The 23,010-nt window shown below is 47.4% G+C and overlaps 7 protein-coding genes across 7 annotated transcripts; 3 read left to right on the top strand and 4 right to left on the bottom strand.

Annotated features, from left to right (window-relative positions):
* Positions 1 to 814: 814 nt before the first annotated feature.
* PGRI_084010 (uncharacterized protein) lies at positions 815 to 1,860 on the top strand (the record flags this gene model as incomplete). Its single annotated transcript, XM_040796115.1, has 3 exons — positions 815 to 1,027; positions 1,083 to 1,529; positions 1,582 to 1,860. The coding sequence occupies 3 exons, from the start codon at positions 815 to 817 to the stop codon at positions 1,858 to 1,860; spliced, it is 939 nt and encodes a 312-aa protein (XP_040650653.1).
* Positions 1,861 to 2,041: 181 nt separating this feature from the next.
* PGRI_084000 (DUF2855 family protein) lies at positions 2,042 to 3,446 on the bottom strand (the record flags this gene model as incomplete). Its single annotated transcript, XM_040796114.1, has 2 exons — positions 2,042 to 3,197; positions 3,277 to 3,446. The coding sequence occupies 2 exons, from the start codon at positions 3,444 to 3,446 to the stop codon at positions 2,042 to 2,044; spliced, it is 1,326 nt and encodes a 441-aa protein (XP_040650652.1).
* A 612-nt stretch (positions 3,447 to 4,058) lies between these two features.
* Positions 4,059 to 4,796, bottom strand: PGRI_083990 (uncharacterized protein; the record flags this gene model as incomplete). Its single annotated transcript, XM_040796113.1, has 1 exon — positions 4,059 to 4,796. The coding sequence occupies one exon, from the start codon at positions 4,794 to 4,796 to the stop codon at positions 4,059 to 4,061; it is 738 nt and encodes a 245-aa protein (XP_040650651.1).
* Positions 4,797 to 6,430: 1,634 nt separating this feature from the next.
* Positions 6,431 to 7,354, top strand: PGRI_083980 (SAM-dependent methyltransferase; the record flags this gene model as incomplete). The annotated part of the gene is made up of 1 exon (XM_040796112.1): positions 6,431 to 7,354. The coding sequence occupies one exon, from the start codon at positions 6,431 to 6,433 to the stop codon at positions 7,352 to 7,354; it is 924 nt and encodes a 307-aa protein (XP_040650650.1).
* A 5,131-nt stretch (positions 7,355 to 12,485) lies between these two features.
* Positions 12,486 to 14,640, bottom strand: chs3 (putative chitin synthase activator (Chs3); the record flags this gene model as incomplete). Its single annotated transcript, XM_040796111.1, has 2 exons — positions 12,486 to 12,535; positions 12,588 to 14,640. 2 exons carry the CDS (start codon positions 14,638 to 14,640, stop codon positions 12,486 to 12,488), a joined length of 2,103 nt encoding a protein of 700 aa, XP_040650649.1.
* A 1,852-nt stretch (positions 14,641 to 16,492) lies between these two features.
* Positions 16,493 to 20,205, top strand: chsF (chitin synthase CHS3; the record flags this gene model as incomplete). The annotated part of the gene is made up of 3 exons (XM_040796110.1): positions 16,493 to 19,200; positions 19,250 to 20,055; positions 20,108 to 20,205. 3 exons carry the CDS (start codon positions 16,493 to 16,495, stop codon positions 20,203 to 20,205), a joined length of 3,612 nt encoding a protein of 1,203 aa, XP_040650648.1.
* Positions 20,206 to 21,269: 1,064 nt separating this feature from the next.
* On the bottom strand, positions 21,270 to 22,642 carry PGRI_083950 (aminotransferase class I/II-fold pyridoxal phosphate-dependent enzyme; the record flags this gene model as incomplete). The annotated part of the gene is made up of 2 exons (XM_040796109.1): positions 21,270 to 21,638; positions 21,686 to 22,642. 2 exons carry the CDS (start codon positions 22,640 to 22,642, stop codon positions 21,270 to 21,272), a joined length of 1,326 nt encoding a protein of 441 aa, XP_040650647.1.
* Positions 22,643 to 23,010: the final 368 nt, after the last annotated feature.

Here is a 23,010-nt window from a genome sequence, read left to right as displayed (position 1 = left end):
TTAGTATATACAAGAAAAAGATCCTATTTCTACTGTTGATTCAAGTACTATGCTAGATTTAATATATTCAGAAATAGCAGTGATGTTATGGTGGGAAGCCGCACCATCATAGATCAAAGAATGTCCTAGCAAAGTCGCAACAAGAATCTCCAAGGACAGACCTTGGAAGCATTTCGTAAATTATTGTAACCTACGTATTTAGACAGCATCACAGGAATGTGGATATTTCCTTCCTTGGTCAAGAGCTGCGCTTATAAGGTTTGAGTCATTGGAATCAGCTCTCCGACCCCGTTTAGGAATGTCCGCTCCGTCGTGCAGACACGAGTATAAAGGCCAACCACGCGCCATGATTCCCGTACTATTAATTCGCCGGAGGTTCAATTGAACTATAATCTGACTTTTAATCTATCAAGATAAATATTTCTTGCATCTGACGATGTTCCGCGAACACATTACTGGCTCAGAGTTGAGGTTTGATTATTCCCAGTGTTGCTTCCCTATAACAAGCTAACTTATATTCCCTAGTCTTGATAAATCATGCATTTTTATTTCGGAGGACCGACATCCGGTTTCTGTTACTGGACGACTCAATCTGTCTCTTGCACAAGTTGTCTCAGTAAAGAGCATCAAAGTGAGATTGAGGGGAACTATAGCAATGTGAGAATGCCCTACTATATATTTTGTTGTTGACTATCTTCTTACTCCTGTTTATAGCCCTGTGGAGGGAATCTTTGGTTCAGCGGAAAGCCGTGACCAGATCACATTCGAGAGAGAACAACCACTAGCTTCTTCAAAAACGATGAACGTATTCCAAATGCCAGCAGGGGACCACGCATTTTTATTCGATATTCCGCTTCCAAGTAAAGTTTTCGACACCGTGGCTGGAGCAAACAATCAATATCACACATACTCTGTCGACGCCATTATCGAGCGACGCTTCAAAAGCAATTTCGTGGTTTCGCAGCCACTTAGGATTTACCAGGTTTCCGATTTGGAGACCAGCTATTTAAGACCACATTGCCCACTGGTGAGTCCATTTTACATTGGAAAGTTTTTGCCATATCTAATGACTCAATATCTAGACTGTCGAGGGCCACTCCAATGAAAATATCCAATATTCCCTCTCCATCACTGACCGGAACGTTCCCTTTGGTTGCACATTTCCCGTGGAATGCTGGTTTGCACCGTTGTTGAAATACGCCAGACTCAAGGCTGTTACAATCAAAGTAATTGAGAAACAGATTGCGCGGTTGGAAGCTACTGCTGAAGAATCAGTGCGACACAATGTACGGTTTATCACTGCAGCACAAACTGAAACTGTTTTCACGAAGGTCATCGATTTCTCTGAAAGGGATGAATCTGATTCGGACGGTCTTTCGGAAATTGAATGGCACTTTACCACGCCCGTCTCTCTACCTAGGAGTCTTAACGCATGCTCGCAGAGTGTCTCGACAAGACCCATCAAGATTGACCATGAGCTTTCTATCACTGCTGAATTTAGTGATGAGACGGGGGAAGAGATAGCCGTGGTATGTGAATATAGCATTAGGAAATTTGGAGCATGCAGCTAACGGGAATTAGATCACGGAAATGATGCCATTTAAGATATATATGACACCCAACGTGATTGGAGAAAATGCGTTCGCTCGTGGGCAAGATATCCAACATATGCAGGGAAGCCGATGTCCTCCTCCGGCTTACAATGATCATTTTTCGGACTTGATCTTGTCGGCTGCTACTCAATCAGATCATTGTGAGCACCCGATGCTAGCGGAGATCAATTCTGCGCGGTCTTCCAGTGAGCAAAGTGCGAGTATTCACACTATGGACCCAGCCCCCCGATACGAGCAGGTCGTATAGTCTGTTTGAATTTAGAATGCGCGCTTGTATACCCCTTTTCTACTGCGGTGTTGATTTTGGATCATCTTATATGAATTTGGGTAAGGCCCAGACCAGAGCCTGGAGGGTTTAGTTTCACAAATTCGTTCAATTTTATCTGTTAAATACTATCGCCAGACTAATTCATACCCAATTTGAAGTCTCACTGCATCTTGTAGACCAATCCCTCATCAGCTCCTACTTGTCCATTACACAATTTCTCCCACCCTCCCTCGACGCCTTCAGCACCAGAGACACCGCGGCCAAAGACAACCTGTTTTCCTGGAACGCTCAAATGTCGGTCGTCCAGCCATTTCTCCCACTCTGCGCTTCGTTTTGCAAAGTAGGCTTCTGGGTCGACAGTCTCGAGTATCGTATCTTGAACACCAGAAGTATTGTATTGAACCTTTCCAAGCCTCGCCATCGCTTCCCCTCCAGCGTATAACTCCTCCATCGAGTATACTTTCTGTTCATTGCCCACCTTGACAATGACAACCTTGCAAGATTGCAACTTAGCGTGATTCTTGATCAGGGAAAGTGTGTCCTCGAGGGCATTTCCACGACCACCGAAGTCAACGATAACAATCTTCTCAGCCTTGCGACTAGCAAGCCATTCCGCAGTCTCCTCGGATCCAATATCTTTATACCCAACTGCCTTAGAAGGAACAGAAGTAGCTAAATTCCGATCCGCTTCCTCAATGCGTGACACAGCTGATGTAACATGCAATAAGCCAAGGGGTGCCGAACTATCCGGCTTTCGCGACAGGTAGTACGAGAAAACACGGGCCGTATTAGTCGACGCGGCGAGATTTACTACGACCGCGGACGACAATTCCCCCTCGGACAGGGTCCACTGCAACCCAGCTTGGTTTCCCAGTGGGTGGATGGGAGGTTGGCTTGGGTTGGACGAGAAAACATACTCGCTGAGAATGTACCCGGCTACCCCGCCGATAAATAGTGCGGTCCAGGCCATGCGGTCTAGCTCATCCTGTGCAGAGGCTGACAGGGGATTGAGCGCGCTGGTCAGGTCAGAGATTGGAGTAGATGACCGAGTTACCGTGTAGCGGTTGTACAACGGCATCAGTTGCTGGCGATGATCGCTGGTCTCGATCCAGTGGCCTTCTGGGGAACCGCGTTTGAATTTGAGATCGGTTGGTGTGCTGGTTGTAGGCCAGAATCCATAAAGAAGTGTTCCTTTTGGTAATTCGGGGATTGTGGTTTCTTCCACTGATGCATAACCCCAGGCTGGAACAATTCCCCATGTTGATGGGTCGTTGTATGGTGCGGGATAGTCTGCAGATACGGGGTATGTGTCCCACCTGCAAGTAATTGATGAGAATCCCATTTCAGATTGTTTTCTGGCATTGTCTTCTAGTCTGATGGATAGCGGGAACATACCAATGCAAGAATTCACCCATTAAGGCATAGGTCAAATTGTTTGAAGTGAGGCTGATTAGTTGGGTGCGGATTCTTACTGAAGACTCCGATAATTCCCTCTGACCAGCGACTTCAACATCGAAGGTCGCATGTTGGCGGTTATCAAGCTTCGAAATAACGTGAACACCCATGGCTTGATGAGTTAAATGAAGAAAGTCTTGACGTGAATGAGTTGGTTCTTTTAAGCCGATTGATTACTGATCAAGCTGATGAAGATGATCCGGCGGGGGAACCCCACCAGCCAAAAACGCTGAGCCTCAGTACGCTCATAGCAAGACAGCTAGGGTTACCGCGATCTACACACTCTTCGTCGATTTCGGCATATCGTGGAATTCGATTATCTAGGCTCACTCGTCGGAGCATATTTTCTTCGGAGTAGAGTGCATGGGCTTTAGAGCAACGTCTAGTTGGCAAAATATACGAAGCTGCCAAGATCGCTGCCAATATCGGCTATGAGCGAGTTTTACTAGAGAATACCTAGATGTGTCAGGCAAATACAGTGTTACAAGGCGTGTACCAGCCGCAAAAACTTAAACCTTTACTATATCATATTTCTGCCTGCCGTAAACCACATTATGCTCGCTACATATATTTAGACATTGTTGTAGGGCCGATTTAGAGACGTCAGAGGGGTGATAGTTATATTTAGAAGAAAGTAAACATCTTAGACTATCTATACCCCCCTAAATATAGACCCCGAGAATATCCTCTTATAATGGTAGGAACCACTTATAGCATTAGTATCAATTTGTCTCTTTCAACGCTAGCTCTTGCTCCTGTTTCCCGGGTAATTCCCTACCACTGCCAGAGCTAGGTATGTCCCCGCCTACATCAGGCGGTGGTAAGTGGTGTGTCAGATCCCATAGGAAAGATATCACAGCCTGGTGAGCAATCGCACACATAAGAGCGTGCCATTTTGAGTATGCGCCTGATGCAGACTGTCCATCGACAAAGTTCACGTAAGAAGTGGCGTCAACATTGCCGTCCTCCTTCAGCCGTCTTCTGTGGCTGAAAGTGTCAAAGGTCAGCACACTAAGACATTCGATGGGTCTTGGCCGCTGAATGTGCGAACGATGGTAAGAGATCATCGGTGTAGACATGCGTTGATAGAAGAAAGCAGTCCAAATGCCGTCCACGAGACGCTTGGCAACATATGCATCGTACCCTTCACTCTTTTCTCGCATTGTAGGTCTTGCACTATTAGCCCGATCAGTGAATGCCGCAGCTACGTCTGGTTGACCTGTGGAGTTTGAGTGTAGGTGGCGGTGCGATTTGAAATCATATTGACTGAACATCTCAGCATCCATTGTGTATCGAATAATTTCCCGCAGGGTCTCTTCAGCTCCCTGAGCCAAAGGGTGGGTGCAACAGACAGTGTACCACCCCGTGAGACCTAGGGCTTCACGAAATGGCATCTGGTCACAGCCACTAAACAGCTGGTCGGCATACGGTTCGGTGATCTTTGTAAGCCACTTCCGCATACTTGTCGTGCCAGACGGGTGGGTCAAAACCCGGGCTCGGTTGATATAGAGAACTTCACCAACAGACAACTCACCGGCAAAGGACAATGCCTTGGTCCAGCAGTCAGTCTGGCAAATAGTTGCTGGTCCCCGTTGTACTACCCCACTAATATCGTGCAGTGTGAACTGTGACAAACCGATACATTCGCAACATCCAAGAATAGAGTCTGACCATCCCCTTCTCTCTTCACACTCTGAGGCCCTCAGCCACGCAAGATACATCATTGAAAGCCCCTCACACATACAAGCCGGACAATCGGCTGCAGCTGCGATGTGTGCTAAGCATTGAGCGATTTGCATCATGACATGCAGAGGCGTGCGTTGGGCATTTGTTGCCCTCTGGACCCCACATAGGCAACCAGTGAGTATTCCCAAGCTGTCGAAATTGTCGGGGATGTCATCGATGACAGGCTTCATTCTCAGTTTTAATGCGTGGTGAGGACGGAAGCACGATAGGCCCGATTGCCGGAAACCGTCGAGATCACCACACTCGAGAGGGTCATAGTCGAGCAGCCTAACATTTTGGCTTGTGCTGGGGTTATCCATAACTTTAAATGGTGGCTGGCACAGCACTGGATCAATAAACCAGGGTATGTACCGTATTATGAAGTGTCAATAGAGAGATGTCTATTGTGAAGTTAGTCAGAGAGACCAATAAGCTAAATCCGAAGAAGGCACCAGGCCATACTAAGTATTGTGTAGTAGGATAACTTGTTTGTCTCTTTTGTATTCCAAAATGTGGGTAGTGGTGCTAAGTGTTGCGATTTATATCCTTAGCATTAGGCGAGAGTTGGCATTTGGAGTTTCGCGCACATACTATTTCTACAATATATTGTACTACTATCTCTCTCGCCTGAATGATCCTATCTATGGATCTTCCTGTCATGTTATTCTGAAAATGACCCTACTACATACGAGAGGCCAATCAATATAGCCGTGTTACACTACCTCTCTAACCAACCTCCATCAGCTGCTCGAATGCTGCTGTCGTCAGCGCTGCGATGGTTTCCGAATACAGAGATTGAACATATGGGCTATCAGGAATTAACTATGTCAAAGGGCATGGTGAAGGTTAGTAAGAAAAGTGCCGTTATTATACTTCAGACGAAGTGACACAATGGTCAGCTTGCAGGTGTGACATTGATGAAGTTCTTCACCGAGTGTTAACAGCTTGTAGAAAGAAACATCTCCCGGGTGTAATGAAGGTTAGATATACGCAGTACGGGTATAAATTCCAAGCCAAACATACGTTGGGGATATTGCAACATCGAATAATCATAATTAGAACGATACCACGTGCTCAGACCGTTTTGTGTCGCTTTTGCATAAACAGGTAGTTTATATAACCCTATTTGGTTAGAAGATGTCTCCATCTCAGGCCTGGTGGTTCCGCGGTGTCCAAAAACCATCCATAGCACATATAATGCCTGCAATGATGTTTTTAGGTAATTCCTAGGGGAAGTCATCGAAACAACCTTGAAAAGGCTGGACACTAAATGCTGTATATAAACATTGAGCTTTCTCCTTAAAGAGATCAAAACCAGACCCTTGGGGATAAGTAATTAACTCACAAGAAGCGACTCGGCTAAACAAACATGGAATCCGCCGCCAAGATCAATCTCATTAAAAGCCACCGTACCGATAAGTACCAGGATAAAGTTGTTGACACATATGACGATCCCCCGGAAATGTGGCAAAAGGCTCTCGGTGACAATCTGAGCTTTCAATTTGGCCTCTTCGATCAGGCAGAGATTGCCGAAGGTGCTAAGCCAGGAGCTATCGGTTCTGCTGAGTTTCGAGCGTTTGATCGCCAGCTCGAGCTCGCTGGGCTTCTCGGGCCAAACAGGCCACAACTCTGTCGAATATTGGACATCGGTTGTGGCTGGGGTTTCATTACCAAGCGCCTAGCAGCACATTTCCCCGAATGCCAGCGCATCGACGCCATCAATATTAGCCAGCGTCAACTTGACTTCTGCGCTAAGAATTTACCGACGGATCTTAGAAAGCGGGTCAACCTATACCTCTGCAACGGGCAGGATGTTGACCTTCTTCCGGATCCGGAAGTGCCGTATGATCTAGTCGTTGTACGAGGTGTCTACACTCACTTTCTCTTTGATGTCTTCGAGGCTTCTATAGCTCAGGTGGCACAGCGGTTGAGTCCCCAGGGAACCCTCCTTATTTCCGACACGCTATACAGGGTCGTGGACCTGGAAACATACAAGTCCGCTATACCAGACACGGTGGATCGCCTGGCGTGTGCTAATCGAAAGACCCCAGACTACTTCGTTAGCGTTTTGGAGCAGAACGGGCTACGTTTACACGATATGCGGGTATTGCCATCAAATGCCGAGGTCATCCACTGGTTCGATAAGGTGAGACTCAATATTGAACAAAATTTCCCGAATGGGGTTAGCGGTCCAATCGAGGAGTTGCACGATATGGCCGTTAGCTTTAACCAGAGCTTGGCGAAAGAACAAGCCTCAGTGTATAGCATCATTGCGCGACATAATGTAGTTTGATCAAACTGCTATGCCACAATATCAAGAATGTGATAACGGATGATGAAAATAGGGTTGAGTGTGGGTGTGAAGAGATGATATCAAGCTCCGCGTTACTATCCTCGATCAGTTTTGCTGCGCTTTTTGTCGGCTCTGAGATCTTTGTTCGCCGGTTTTATTTGCTGTTGTGCATGGGTCTTTATATCCAGTTTCTCCATAGATTATGAATATCATCACTCTCTTTCTTCATCATCTCTCCGTTATAGCATGCTCAACAAGTTGATTTAACATCAACAAAGTGCCTAGTTTTTCTTCCTGTTTCCTACCTAGGGCATCAACTACGTTCGTTATCACATACTTCTTCAGTATGGAACTCATATGCCACCCAAGGTTGCTTCCAAGGTTAAAAACCCCCAAAAACAACCAGATAAAATGCCGTAAAAACGTTCTTTCTTACTATGCAAACCAGAAAGGACTCAGCATTTGAAGAGAATCATAATCATAAACCACCCCCCATTTATTCTCGTCGAGAATTCAATCCCATTTGAATTATCTATCTCTTAAAAAGAACACGTGCGAGAGGTTTGGTCAATCCATCAGCTGCCATCTCGGCAGTTGGAATTTTGATAAATTTGACCATACCGGCCTCGACTTCCTCGCGAAGCCGATGAAATCTCACAGCTATGTGCTTGGTGTTGGCATGAAATTCAGGATTTGATGCGAGGGCAATGGCGCCGTTGTTATCGGCAAAAATTGGAACAGGGCGCTTGAGCAACCCGGGGATATTGAGTTCCAAAAGAAGTTGAGAAAGCCATAAGGCTTCTTGTGTGGCTAGCGCTTCGGCGATATACTCGCTTTCAGTAGTTCACAACGCGACACAGGGTTGTTTTTTCGAGGTCCACGAGATCAATCCGCCGCCGAGTCTAAAGACGAAACTAGAGGTGGACATGCCTTTTTCAGCATGCGTTTTGGCCCAATTGGCATCACAAAATCCCATTAAAATGGGCTTGAAGTTATGAACGCCTGATCTGAAGCTCTGATATTCCTAGAATAGGAAATAGCTAGATCTCTTGAACCTGCAAGGTAACAAAACACCCTTTTTAGAGCTTGAAAGTGAAGGTCACCAGGGTTCTTTGCGTAGCGAGCAAGCTTCGTCGTGACGTACGATATGTCGGGTCTGGTAGAGACCATGAGCCAGATCAGCGTGCCGACTTTCGTCTGGAATTCCTCGATTTCAGTCTTATTCGCCTGGCCATCAGATCGAGGAACGAGAGCTTCCTTATAACCTGAGGATAGATGATTTACAATGAAGAAGTAAATATCTGGATAATTGTATTGAGATGCGTAGTGAGAGAAAAGGAAGCTATCTACACGATTTGACTAATTGGGTCCTGGGAGCATACAGAGGTCACCTGACCATCTAACAAGCCTGCTGCTAAGAAGGTAGATATCATAAAGCGGAAGAAACTCCAGCAAGCATGGGATCAGAAAAATGCCATTGTCCTTTCTTACGTGGCCTCGTCACTTGACGCCACAATGCTAGTCTACATTCGCCGAGGCAACACTGCCGCACAGGTTTACGAGGAGCTTCGTGCTCTCTGTGAGGCGAAGACCTTCTTCACTGTTGGCAACAAGATCAACAAACGGGCTACATGGAAGTACAAACAGTCGATAAATGGAAAGCCCGTTTGACGGCCTCATATGGCACAGAGCTTTGCGAGAATTTGGGGAGCCTTACTAGGATAAACCTTCCGTCGAAGTAGACTCTAAAGATACTATTGAACTTGATGAAAAAGATGCCCAGTTACGTCCGATTCTTGGCCATCCGCCTCGACCCCAGTCTTCCTTCGAGCTACCACCAATGGTGATCAGCCGTTTCGTGTTTACTTCCACTTCACTTCCACTTCACTTCCACTTCACTTCTACTTCACTTCATATCTGGTTTACCTCACATTTGATCAAGACGACAGTGGGGGCCCTACCACAAGCAGTAGCTGTCTTATATACTATTAGGGGGCGCGTTTGTCTCATTCGATGTTGTTTTACTTCTCTTTTATTTTTCTTTCACTTCTCTCACTCCTCTCCCCTCTTCCTCTTCTACTTGTTGCTCAAGTCCCTTCTCTGCATTCTTTTCCCTGGGACCGGTGAGAACATATGCATTCTGCCCCTTCTCACAATCTGAACATTCCACCATCACATTTCACGTCATACCAAGGCCGGGCGGCAACCCACGCAAAATGCCACAACCGGGGTTAGTTGAGCTAATTGTTCGCTCGTCAACTTATCCGCTTACACTGGACCTAGAAATGCAATCAACCCATTCAGCCAACATATGTGGCCAGCGGATCGACCTCTTATCCCAACTAGCCACTAGACTGGCACACTGTTACAACCTGCCCCTGGACTGACAAGTTACGAACTAGGCCAAAAGACCACTATATCTGAGCATTATGCTCAGATATTCCAGGCTCCGATATATATATAGTGCAGGACATGACACACACGCCCCCCAATCAAAAGCGCAAACAACCCGAATCTGATGCGCTATATCTAGCGACTAAATCGGGAACCAGCCGGCTCATGTTCTACGGGAACCAAGGTCAAACATTTCTAGGAGTCCGTATCGCTGATCAGAAGGATACGAATGACGTTTCCCGGAATATCTATGCTCTCCCGGTACCCACAGCGGTACTCCACCGGGCAATTATATATAGCGACTGCTGTGTCCGAAGTCTCCTGCGGCTTGGAGATAGTCTGGAAAGCAGAATAATGCCTCCTCTTGGGGGATTATGGAGTGGCTACCCTCGTGAAAACAATCCAAGCTGTGTTGTCGAGGTATACGCTATACCCTACACGATGCGGTTCGCGCTCGACTTCACCAAGAACTAGGCACACTTCATCATTACAATTCAGTTGGAAACACCTTCTTCAAGCCCGAGACAATGTATACAGTGTCGATGTCGCATACGCATGACACGAAGAGAGAGGTACTCATCACAGGTGATGTCTGCACTCCGGCAGTTGAATGATACCTGTGCATACCAGGGTTGCGCCCATGCATAGCATGTCAAGAGTATGTCTGACCTCTCAGACCTCATCGGCTTAGGAGATATCTACTTGGAACTAAACTGAAGTCCCGGCAATACGAGCATTTCAGGAAACGAGGCTGCACACAAGTCAAGGACTGCTTAGTCTCAGCTAGTTTAGCCTGGAGCTACAATATCGAAAACGGCTCGGCACAAGAAGAATATTCCTATCTTGAGGTCATCTGTGTCCTTTGTTGGATACGAGGTCAATGTGTTCCCCAATCCCCCTATTTATCTTTCTGGCCTTCTCTCCACGCCCATTCGGGCAGGCCATTTTCGCATGTGGCCACCTACAATTCGACAGCCGCCTTGTCTACTCTGAGCACATCCCATTTGACACATTTACTTACAAATTGGAGCTCGGTAGTGAAAGCAGTGTGGTTATCTGACGGGTCTTATACGCCTATGTAACCTAGCGAGAACGTTGGAACGGTAGATTGTAAGAGTATGCTCTTATTAGGCTACTGTAATGCATATGAATTGTATGATGTAGAAAGGAATGACAGTTGGACGAAACATACGATAATCCCGTTTTGAATACCTATTTCTTTGTCGTTACCTGCAAGGTTTATAAACTTATCAAGGAAGTACTTTTTGTATGCACATACGTTAGAGCTGCTCCGATGGTATCTATCTATTAGAATCTATGGATATGATATGTAGTGCCGAATGAGTGTAGTCTGTTACCATTAGCTAACCCCTGAGTAGGTCCTTATGTACAAGAGCGTAGACGGACAGTAGTGGGTTCGGCACCGAGCTGCAACCATCCTGCAGGCAAATCAATACCCACCTCCACGGTTCAAGTGAGGCCAAAGCCTCCGTCGTCTATCTTCAAACATATTCGCGCCGAAAGCACGTTACCAGCAGACCGCTGGCATGGGAGTTTTGGGTATAATGCGTTGGGAAATTCTCTATTTCGTGTCCACGGCCCTCGCCCTGCGCTGTTTCAAGAATATATAGAATCTAGAGTGTGGTAAATGAGATCATGAGCTACACAGTGAAATGAGCCATCCGCCTTTTCTTTGTCAATCTATAAAACTAGCTTTCTTGGCGGGTGGAATTGCCCTCCATACGCATTGCATCAGGGGCAAAGGTGATATTTTGATAGGCTGAAAAGGTTGTAGTACGGGCCAGGTTCGAGTTTGGCTTGTGGAGTATGGTGACAAGAGCGAGGAAGGGTTAGCAAGGGAATATGAAACAAGGGTGTGAAGATGACATACACCCACGTTCGCATGACCAGGTTCCGTCAGTTTCTTATATGCACTACCTTGACTGCAGGGAGTGTTCAACACTTGCGTCCGTGATTGGACCCTAATTAACCCGTTCGTTCCCCACGTGCACCAACTACACCATCTACTGGATCGTGACATTTATACAAGGGAGAGGAAGGGTCATCGAGCGTAGCAATAAAACGACCAAGCAGATTATAGTCGTGTACTCACTTTTATAGACAAGAATCGAAAAGAGTAACAGAGTAAGAGATAACCCACTATATGTATAAAATAGCGAGTGAAAACGAAACAAGTTAAAGTCGGCCGACTCTAGGAATGGAGATCCTAGAATACGATAAAGACGTATACGGATAACAATAGTAAAATGATAGATTGGCAGAATAGAATCTTACAACGCCGATGACAATAGGAAATCAGTGAGTAGATTCACGCGAAGATGAAGGTAAGCGCAAAGGAATGAATGCAGATGGGAACCACCACGCTGATGAGACGAAGGATGAAGAAGAGATACGAAAGGAGTGGTATAAACAGACTTGAAATATCATCATGCTAGAGCGATGGGCAAGATTTCCATAACGGGCATGTGGGAAGAATCAGATTCCGATTTAGATCGCTTGTAAAATGACAGGCTTCGTGCTCGCGCTTGCGCGGGATTGTATGCAGATGTTGGGATTATGTATGTATTTTCGGTCGTAGACTGTTCTCGTGAGGGGGTTCAGCTTGCATTTATATTGCAATGCTAGGAGTCGCAGGGTAACGGTTGAAGTGAAGATGTTTGGAAGTGTGCAATGTAGATCGTTGGACAGATCAGGTCATAAGTTTGTTTAGGGGAGATTAGAAAATGACGAATCGTTTCTGTTTGACAGGCTTGTCGACTTCATTTTCTGGAGAATTCATTAGCAAAATGTGCATACAAATCTAGTTCGGTTCACTCACCCTGGCCATTACTTGGGCTCTGATCCTTGCGGTCGGATTTCTTAAGTCGGCCATTGCGCTTGGCTTTATTATGCCCAGCCACGGTTGGATGTGTACCCTCTGCCGCAGCCCGGATTGTAGCGATTCGATGCTTGGCCCGCTCATCGCCTTGGTCTGCTGCCTTGACATACCAAACATTCGACTCGAGAGGGTCACGACGGCAGCCAATACCCATCTCAGTAAAGTATCCGACAGCATACTCAGCCTTTGCAAGACCGAGATTCGCAGCCCGGAAAGCCCACTCATAAGCCTCGTTTTCATCCTTCTCGAGCACAGGCTCCGCACCAACAAGATACCAGGCACAAAGCGCCATCATCGCCAGCGGATGTCCATTCTGCGCAGCACTGGTATAGAAATGGATACTGAGCGCCGGATCGCGTGGACAATTCAATTTCCCATGCTCATACGCATCTCCAAGACGATAGCAAGCTTCGACATGTCCCAGCTCCGCGGATTTAGTGAACAGCTGCGCTGCGTAAGTCTCATCGGGGAAGACGTCGTCTCCGAAGCCCTTCTCGTGCATCAGGCCGAGTTCATACGGCCCGGAGTTATACTGAGTGTCTGCGGACTCGGTCGCCCGCTTCATCCACTTGATTCCCTCGCGGTATCGCTTGCCGAGCCCCAGCTCACCAGCGATACAGGCATTGGCCATGCGCATCATGGCGCCCGGGTGGTTTTTCGACGCTGCTTGGCGGTAGAACTGGACTGCACGGGTACCGTCAGGGCGACATCCCCAACCGAACTCATAGCACAGCGCTGTGCGGTAGCAGGCTTCGACATGGCCGTGTTTGCTGGCTGCGACGAAGAGCGGGAAGGAGCGGTCATGGTCCTCGACGCCTTTGCTGAAGAGTCCCGATGCGTACCCGTCGCCGAGGTAGTACTGTGCGAAGGGGTAGCTGCGGTCTGCCAGGCGTTGAAGGATAGATTTTGATTCGCGGAGTAGGCGGGCGCGCGTGATCGGGCTGGAGTCTTCGAGGTCCACGGCTGGCATCTCGCGCATTGAATTTACCATGAACACGGCGAATTCATACAGCACTGTTGGCTCGTCAGTTTTCTTTACGTTCGCTAGATACATCTCGAATGTGTCTTTGTGGCTAAGGAGAGAGGCGTTGTTTCCGACTGAGGCTTGGAGACGCGAGTTGTCGAATCGCGCTGCTGATGGGCCTGGCTGCGGGTATGATGTGTTGAGCAAGTCGAGGAATGATGAAGACCTGTTTTCGGGGGTTCCAGATGAGGATCGCGCATGTAGATACGGCGATGTGGAGAAGTTCCGTCGGTGACCCCCCTCTGAAGTTACAGAGTATGATGACAGAGGCCGCGAGAGCCTTGATCGCCTAGCGGCAAGCTTATCTGTCGAGGCGGATGGGTTATCCCCAGCATTGGGTGCAGGTTTCCTTGCAGGTGCCCCAGCCGGCTGTTGCTGGTGGTGGTAGGTCAAAGGTTCGTAGCTGTCGGACGCCAGCGCCACGCTATCCAAGCTTCCCCGCGACGAGCTATTATAGCTCTGACCCTCGCGCTCAAGTGAGGAGGCGCTCTTTTTCGGGTTTCCCTGTCCGTCGTCTTTCGGCTCTGCCGACCATGACTCGCTACTCGCTGGGGTATGACCGTATGCATGCGCGTGTGTGTAATGCGGGGCCTGTATTGAGTCTCGCCGCGGGGGGTAGGCAGGATCCCAACTCTGAGGGGGCTGTACGGGGCCATCTAGCGACAGGTCTGCAACCTCGGGAAGCTCCAATTGCGGTGTGGTGGGCCCACTGTATGCGCCTTCGATGCGCACGCTCGAGGCATCTGGGATGTCGGTGGCATGGCCGATTTTGACTGGTGAGCGCGGGGAGTTTTGAAGGACGGGAGAAGTTTCGGATTGTGAGGGGACTGGTTTACGAGTGAGGTTCAAGCTCTGGGGTCGGTTCGGGATGGTCCGTGGTTCTGATGAGGTGAATGAGGGCGATGATCGGAGGTAAGCTGGCGGGGGAGAAGGCAAGGCCTGGCGGTGTCCCTGGGCAGGACTGGCCATGATAGGAGGTGTTAAAGGTCAGAAAGTGAGAGTTTGCAGATCCATGAGAAGTTAAGACTTTATGGGGGAATCCATGGGGCTAGTTAAAAAAAAACAAGAGTGGACACGAGATTATTAGAATTCGAAGCATAAAGGGATTAAAACGATTAAAACCACATAATACTTCTTTTTATGTTTCGCCTATTATTATGTCTCTTTCTAAAGCGGATGCCTATCGGGTATACATGGTCTCTGAGACAAATAGTCTTAACACATACACCTTTAGGTACTTTAAACGAATCCCCTCTTTTTGTAAAGCGGCATTTCAGCTGTCCGGTGGGTGTCGTTAGTGTCGTTAGTGTCCTTGGCTTTTATATCCGACTACTCCGAGGCTCTGTGCGTGGATATTGGCAATTAGGAACTTAATTAGAACTCTTAACTCTTAATTATTAGAGATTTATATTTATCCTCTTCTATTTCTAGTACGGAGTAGTACTATATCTATTATTCCTTGACATGTTGAAAACTGACTTTCAATTCCTCGCACGGGTGTCAATGTATACTCCTTGCTGTCGTCAAAGAGGCACATCTGATGTTATATGACGACATCTAGTAAATACATATCCCTCGCAGCGTTGGGTACTCAGCTTAAAGTCGTACTACATCTGCTGATGCGGAGAGATGTCAGCATTCCAGTGAGAGCCGAAGAACGTGGCCCAACAAGGATACGGGGAAGCCACTGTCAAGACCTAGCAAATCCGAGGGTTTCTCAATTCGATTATTTAGAAAAAAAAGGGACTTGTTTAGACATCCCACGTTCCTTTCAAGAATTTCTTTAGAAGATGACTTAATCCAAAACGGAAGGATGCATATGCAATATGGGGTAAGCTGGACTCTCTTCTCTGGGGATGGCCATGATCGACCAGTTGTGGATCATATTGGATTGGCATTGGGGTACCTACATAAAGCAGGGATATCCTAGAATTTATATCTAGACAATGCTTACCATGCTGACTTTTGGCTTATTTTAAGCACTATTCCTTTCAATGCTGTTGTGGCTAGACTCTAGATTAGTCGTACAAGCGCTTTTTAGTGTTTTGTCCAGGGTACATATGGCGTGGTGTGCATAACCTTTGGATTATATCCTGTTTTCCCTCTTTGCATTATTTATGCTTAGATTGAGAATGTGGCAATTGGATATTTAGCGTGGCTATTAAAATAGAACTCGAGCCCCGTGATCAGAAAGGAAAAAAATGGCTCGGCTTGGATTTCCCTTTTGTAAACAAAAGACAGAAAGAGACAGAAAAAGACGGAAAGAACTGAAAATTGCACCATTCAGTATTTTTGATAAACCGTGGGAAAGACTTGCTCTAACCGTGGATTAAATAGGTTTTATTTACAGTGTATTGCCCCTAGCGACGGAAATTTATTTTTAATATGTCTTAATATGGACTTGACATGGTAAAACAAGTCTAACCTGTCCCAGGTCAAGCGCCTAGAGTCCCGTGTACCAGGGTCTTTGTCTCAGTTCCCTTTTCTCTCTTTAGACATAACCTCTCGATTTTCCGTGTGACAAGATCTTCCCATTTCTTAGGTGGGGAATTTGTTTATTTCTCCACCTTGTACAAACCCGTACTTCGAGCTCCCTTTCAACCTCGATTTGCGGTTACGAGATTCAGGGATTGACAACACGAGTCTCATAGGTCGCATTATCGAGGACCGGGTGAGCGCATTTGACATGTTTCAGGCGGAAACCTACAGACCCATATTTTGAACAGCCCGGCTGTTGATGAGCAATAACTAAAGTGAGTGGGCCAGCAAATTCAGACATAAGCAAGCTCGGCTGGACTAACCATCGGGCCGCAGGAGCGAGATGTCTTTGCCGCAGAGGCCAGGCAAGCCCTCACCTCGACGCGAAGAAGCCCGCGCATTTCGTGAACCCTCCCGCCGCCGTCGACGCGATATAGACTCGGGCACTTACAGCGACGACCCCACTTCTCCTTCCCACCGACACCGTCGCCGACACTCCAGCCACAGAAGAGGAATGGATACCGACGAAGAGCGCATGGACCGGGGCGGCGATGTAAGACGCAAAAAGAGCATGGTCAAGCCAGAGCGCAGACGAAATGACCCAGAACAACCCAATTATCACTACCGACAGCGATCGAACCATATGCCCACTTATCCCTCTTCAACCGGAAACGATCCGCTCTTGGACAACAAGGATGGCGAGGCCGAGACGAACAGCTCGCGCAGCATGGATATGAAGAAGGATGGTTTATATGGTGCGCGGGGTAATATCAACAAACCCATGGAACGGGTTCCTAGCAGACATCGCTCGAAGAAGAAGAAGAGAGGTTCGCGGAGGTCGTCGAAGGGAGCTTCAGATGAACATAGACGTCAAAAGGCTATCGAGCAGACTGGTCCGCCCGAGTTGTGGCCCACATATTGTGCAGTGCTCACATTCTTCATTCCGGACTTTGTGCTGAAATGTTTCGGCATGCCAGAGAAGGAGCAGCGCAGTGCCTGGCGAGAGAAGATCGGTCTTATCAGCATTATTCTGATGATCGGTGCCTTTGTTGGTTTCTTGACTTTCGGTTTCACGGCTACCGTGTGTGGCTCACCCCCGGTTCGGTTGAAGGCCAACGAAGTTGGCTCCAACTATATGATCTTCCATGGAAGGGCATATGACTTGAGCGGTTCCAAACATATCGCTGTTGCTGGTATCCCCGATGGTTCGAATGTTATCTATGACCTGCCGCACAAGTATGGCGGACAGGATGGCAGCTTCTTCTTCCAGCAAGTCAATGGTGCGTGCAAGGGACTGATTAAGGCTACGCCTGATAGCGATATTCCAACAAACTCAAAAGGAGAGCTCGGATGGTACTTCCCCTGTGCGCCCTTCAACCAGGATGGTTCGTCGTCGCCGAATTTGACCGTTGATCATTACACTGGCTGGGCTTGCCATACCAGCAAGCGAGCTCGTGAGCCTTTCTACACGCTTAACAGCGACGGGGATGTATACTACACATGGGAGGATACAAAGAACAAGAGTCGGAATCTGGCGATCTATTCGGGAACCGTGCTCGACCTCGACCTTCTGGGTTGGTTCGACCGTAGTCAGGTGTCGTACCCCAAACAATTCGACCAGCTGCGCAAGAATCCTGATGTCCGCGGTGTCGATCTTACCTATTACCTGCAATCCGGGGAGGAAAAGAAGATTGGCAAGTGCTTGGCCCAGATTATCAAGGTTGGAAGCATCGACACCGACACTGTGGGCTGTATTGCATCGCAAGTCGTACTCTACGTGTCCCTCATCTTCATTCTCGCGATTGTTGGTGTCAAATTCGGATTCGCCGTGTTCTTCCAGTGGTTCTTGGCACCCAGGTTTGCCGCGCAGACCACGAGTATGTCCTCCAATCCCAAGACTCGCAATCAACAGATTGAAGACTGGTCCAACGACATCTATCGCCCTGCACCACGAATCGCCGACCCCATCATTCCCGAACGTCCCAGCAAACGCGCCAGTTTCCTCCCGACCACTTCCCGTTTCTCGAGTCCTTACAACATGAGCAGCAGCACTGGTAGCAAAAAGCCGATGTATGTCACGATGGCTAGCCAAAACTCGACCACTCATCTCATGCCCAGCTCCAATCCCGCCACTATGTACAAGTCAAGCCACAACGGTAGTGGTGGTACTCTGAGCGCTGACAACTCTCGGCACAATCCTACTGCCAGTCGGACCAGCTTGGTTCCTCCTGCCCACGGAGAACCCGGTTACTCTACACTATCGACGGATCACGATAGTGCGGGTCCTGCTGGTTTCATTCACGAAGCTGTCGTTCCTCAACCTCCTCCTGACTGGCAACCGTTCGGTTACCCTCTTGCTCACAGTCTTTGTCTGGTCACTTGCTACTCCGAAGGTGAAGAGGGTATTAGGTCAACTTTGGATTCTGTTGCCTTGACCGACTACCCGAACAGCCACAAAACGATCCTGGTCATTTGCGATGGTATTATCAAGGGTAAGGGAGAGGAATTCTCTACGCCAGATATTGTATTGGGCATGCTCAAGGACCCTGTTGTTCCCAAGGATGAGGTCCAGCCGTACTCCTACGTGGCTGTGGCCACTGGCTCTAAGCGACACAACATGGCCAAGGTTTACACTGGATTCTACGACTACGGCCACGCTTCGCTCATCCCGGCGGAGAAGCAGCAACGCGTTCCCATGATGGTGATTGTCAAGTGTGGAACTTCGGAGGAGGCGACCCAGTCAAAGCCTGGTAACCGCGGAAAGCGAGACAGTCAGATCGTTCTTATGTCTTTCCTCCAGAAGGTTATGTTTGACGAGCGCATGACGGAACTCGAGTTCGAGATGTTTAATGGTCTATGGAATGTCACAGGCATCCCACCGGACTTCTACGAGATTGTTCTCATGGTCGACGCCGATACAAAGGTGTTCCCAGACAGCTTGACACACATGGTCTCGGCCATGGTGAAGGACCCAGAAATCATGGGTCTCTGCGGAGAAACGAAGATCGCCAACAAGACCGACAGCTGGGTAACCATGATCCAGGTCTTCGAGTAAGTCCCCCTCACAGTATAGCTAGCACAGTTACTAATTCCACAACAGGTACTTCGTCTCTCACCATCTAGCCAAATCATTCGAATCCATCTTCGGTGGTGTAACCTGTCTCCCTGGATGTTTCACCATGTACCGAATTAAAGCGCCCAAGGGTGGCCAGAACTACTGGGTACCAATTCTCGCAAACCCAGATATCGTTGAACACTACTCCGAAAACGTCGTCGACACCCTGCACAAGAAGAACCTGCTCCTCCTCGGTGAAGATCGATACCTAACCACCCTGATGCTCAAGACCTTCCCGAAACGCAAGCAGATCTTTGTTCCCCAAGCCGTGTGCAAAACAGTCGTCCCCGACGCATTCCTTGTCCTGCTCTCCCAGCGCCGTCGCTGGATCAACAGTACCGTCCACAATCTATTCGAACTCGTTCTTGTCCGCGATCTATGTGGAACTTTCTGCTTCAGCATGCAGTTCGTCATCTTCATCGAACTTATCGGAACCCTCGTTCTTCCCGCCGCCATCTCCTTCACCATCTACGTCGTTGTCGTCTCCATCGTCAGGAAACCCGTCCAAGTTATCCCGCTGGTTCTGCTCGCCTTGGTCTTGGGTCTACCTGGTGTCTTGATCGTCGTCACCGCACACAAACTCATCTACGTCCTCTGGATGCTGATTTACCTTATCTCACTTCCGATCTGGAATTTTGTTCTACCAATGTACGCATTCTGGAAGTTCGACGACTTCAGTTGGGGTGATACCCGTAAAACTGCAGGCGAAAAGGATAAGGGACACGGTGATGCCGAGGGCGAATTTGATAGTACAAAGATCACGATGAAGAGATGGCGTGATTTCGAAAAAGGTATGTGTTATGCCCTGCAATAATATGTGGTTTGAATCTAACTTTTTATTAGAGCGCCGTCTGCGCAATGCCTGGGCACAGTCACAGTCTCAACCCCATGCTTCGACGGATCCTTACCCATCGCAGTATGACACATATTCTCATTATTAACGAAAGCGCCAGCGCTTGTTGTCTTCTATTTTTTCTCTCATTGTTTCTATTTTTCTCTTCTGTTTCGACGTGATTTATTGTACAATTTACATACCGGCGTCTAAACATTCTTATAATACAGTTCAGAGCGGGCGTTGCACGACTGACGAGTTTATTGTTATGCTCATATTGATTCATTTTCATGTTCAAGCATTTTTCTCTGCCTTGTACAGCGATTTGACCCGGCGCGTTGCCGTTGTTGATAGTGAATAAACCGTCATTTCAATCGATATACCGTAATTAGCGCAGTAACCCAGGGCTCTATAAGGCAACCTAAATGGGAGTATCAGATTTCTATTTCTGACTTTTCACAACTATATGGCCCCATCTGTTCAGCCCAAGCCGTGCCCAACAGGATCAAAGCGCAAGTCACCCGGGTTTGGCCTGTTAGATCTACAGTGCGTTTACTCCCAGCATTATTTCATGCAAGATGATGATGATGGCTTAGATTCAGTTTGCCTTAATGCTTGATGATCTTCCTAGAAAGTATGTAATCGAACAAATGAACAAAGGGGCTGGGTGTTAGGGTTGAATCCCGATATGCTGTTTATGATATATCATCTTTTGCCAGATTCATTACATGCATTCCTCGTTGCCTTGTCCTCATAACTTCCTGCATCTTTAGGTCATCCAAAGGTGGAGTCTAAGCCCTCACGTTTCTCCCTGTCCGTCTGAAGTAATCTTAATATCCCTTTCTTCATTCCTTGCGTCTGAGCCAATCGCTTTGATCGGAGATCTCTCCCGCGCACTGTTTGTGTTTTTTCTGTGTTCCTAAGTATCAACCTTAGTAAAAATCATCGAATGACCTTGAAGTTAAAGTACAATATATCGATCTGCTTTTTAAGAATTGACTTTAGGACCCAAGCAAGACTACCTTTCTCTTGGAATAGGATTGCGAAAGTCAATATCCGCGCACAAAGCGATCAAACTTCTATTCATGCATCGTAAAGAAAATTAACAAAGGCTATATAAAAAGTAACAAAAGCTATATGAGATACAGAGAGAGATCCTCGATAATTGCAAGCTTACAGCCGTGAGACTTCCAATCTAGCCCGACAGGTTCCCCATTCCATGATGACATCAATCACATCTTCAATCTGCTTTTTGGTATTGTCCACGTGTATCGAAATGCGCACTCGATCCAGGCCTTTCGGGACAATAGGGTATTTGACCGGGTTAGCCCAGAACTTGGACTGATGCATATGTTTAGCCAGGTCAGTTGATTCATTGGGTAGCGTAACTAAGGGGATGATAGGCGATTGATTTAGCGCAGAGTTCCAGTTATCCTCATTCGGGATATGAATAATTCCTTTCTTTTTGATAGACGCCCACTGAGGATGACCAAGGAAGGTTTTTTGAAAGTGTCGGATGTTTTCTTGGAGGATTCGACGACGCTGATTGCATTAGTCTTCTTCTAGTATGGCTGAGTAGAAGGACAAACATTTTCCCCATCTTCACTAGCTAAGATTCCGTAGGCGGCTTTGGTAGCAGCTAAAGTCACGAAGCTGGGAGCTGTGGAAAAGATGATATTCCGTGCATAATTGATGAGAGTGAGTTTGATTGTCGGTTCAGCGAGTACCACGGCTAAAGCTGTTAGATCCAAATCAGGGACAGAAGAAGTGGGAACTATACCTCCAGTTGATCCTAAAGCTTTGCCGAAAGTATGCACACGGAGGCCTATCTCCTTCTCGAGGCCATGGTGGCAAACAAAGCCAGAGCCATTCGGTCCAAGAAGACCATTTGAATGTGCCTCGTCCACTGAAAATATATAATTTCTCTTAGGGAGGATGGTCTTGGCAATATCAAGGAGTTCATGAATTGGAACTTCATCTCCATCCATACTATAGAATGACTCCAAGGCAACGAAAACCAAGTTACTGCCACCCGCAATGCCGGGATTCTGGTCACGAAGACCTTGCAAACAATGCCGGAAAGAAGTGCAGTCGTTATGCGCAAACTCGACGGTCTTAGCCCGTCCATTTCTCATTCCGTCATGTATGCTTGCATGGACATACTGGTCATACAAGACGAAGTCCCCAGGCTGTGGGATAGTTGACCAAAGTGCAATATTTGCGTCAAATCCAGAGTTGAAGAACAAAGCTGACTCGGCGTTGTGGAACTGTGCGAGATAGGTTTCAAGATCTTTCAGATATTGTGTGGTGCCTTCGAATATGCGAGTTGAGGTACTGCCGAGGATGAAATTTTCATTTTGATGGAGTTGATCTAGAAAGGATCTAGTCAATGCACCTGAGGTCGATAGAGAAAGCGTATCGTTTGATCCGAAGTCTACCATTTGGGCAATAGTTGAAGGATCGGGAGGGTTGATCAATCTTTCATCGCGACGACGGGCGCCTAACGTGGTTTGAAGTTTCCGAAGAAGGATTCGCTTGCCTTCCATGGTCGCTAGGGTGGGTGGGCTCTGATAATATAAAGGAATGAAATATTTTTCTTGAAGACTCAATTGTCGACTACAATGCAATATTGTCGGGGCGTCATCGTGGTTTTAAATATGAGACTAATGCTGCCTAGTAGGTTGTATTGTGGAGTAATAGGCTTTCTATTTATCAAGTCAATAAACGTCCAAAATCTCCAGATGACTCCATTAAGAATTGAACTTTAACTTACTCTCATAATAGCGAGTTTTTACATGCTGCTGGATCTTTACAGAAATATATGATGTATTCAACACAAGGCGGCCGGACCGCCCTGTCGAGGAACTACTCAACCCATACCCAGATCTGGCCCGACAGGTGTTTAACCATCTGA

The sequence above is a fragment of the Penicillium griseofulvum genome (genome assembly GCF_001561935.1).
Source record: "Penicillium griseofulvum strain PG3 chromosome Unknown contig_10, whole genome shotgun sequence".
In the NCBI taxonomy this organism is placed as follows: Eukaryota; Fungi; Ascomycota; class Eurotiomycetes; order Eurotiales; family Aspergillaceae; genus Penicillium; species Penicillium griseofulvum.
Note: the sequence above shows the minus strand (reverse complement) of the source record. Positions and strands in the feature narration are given on the sequence as shown.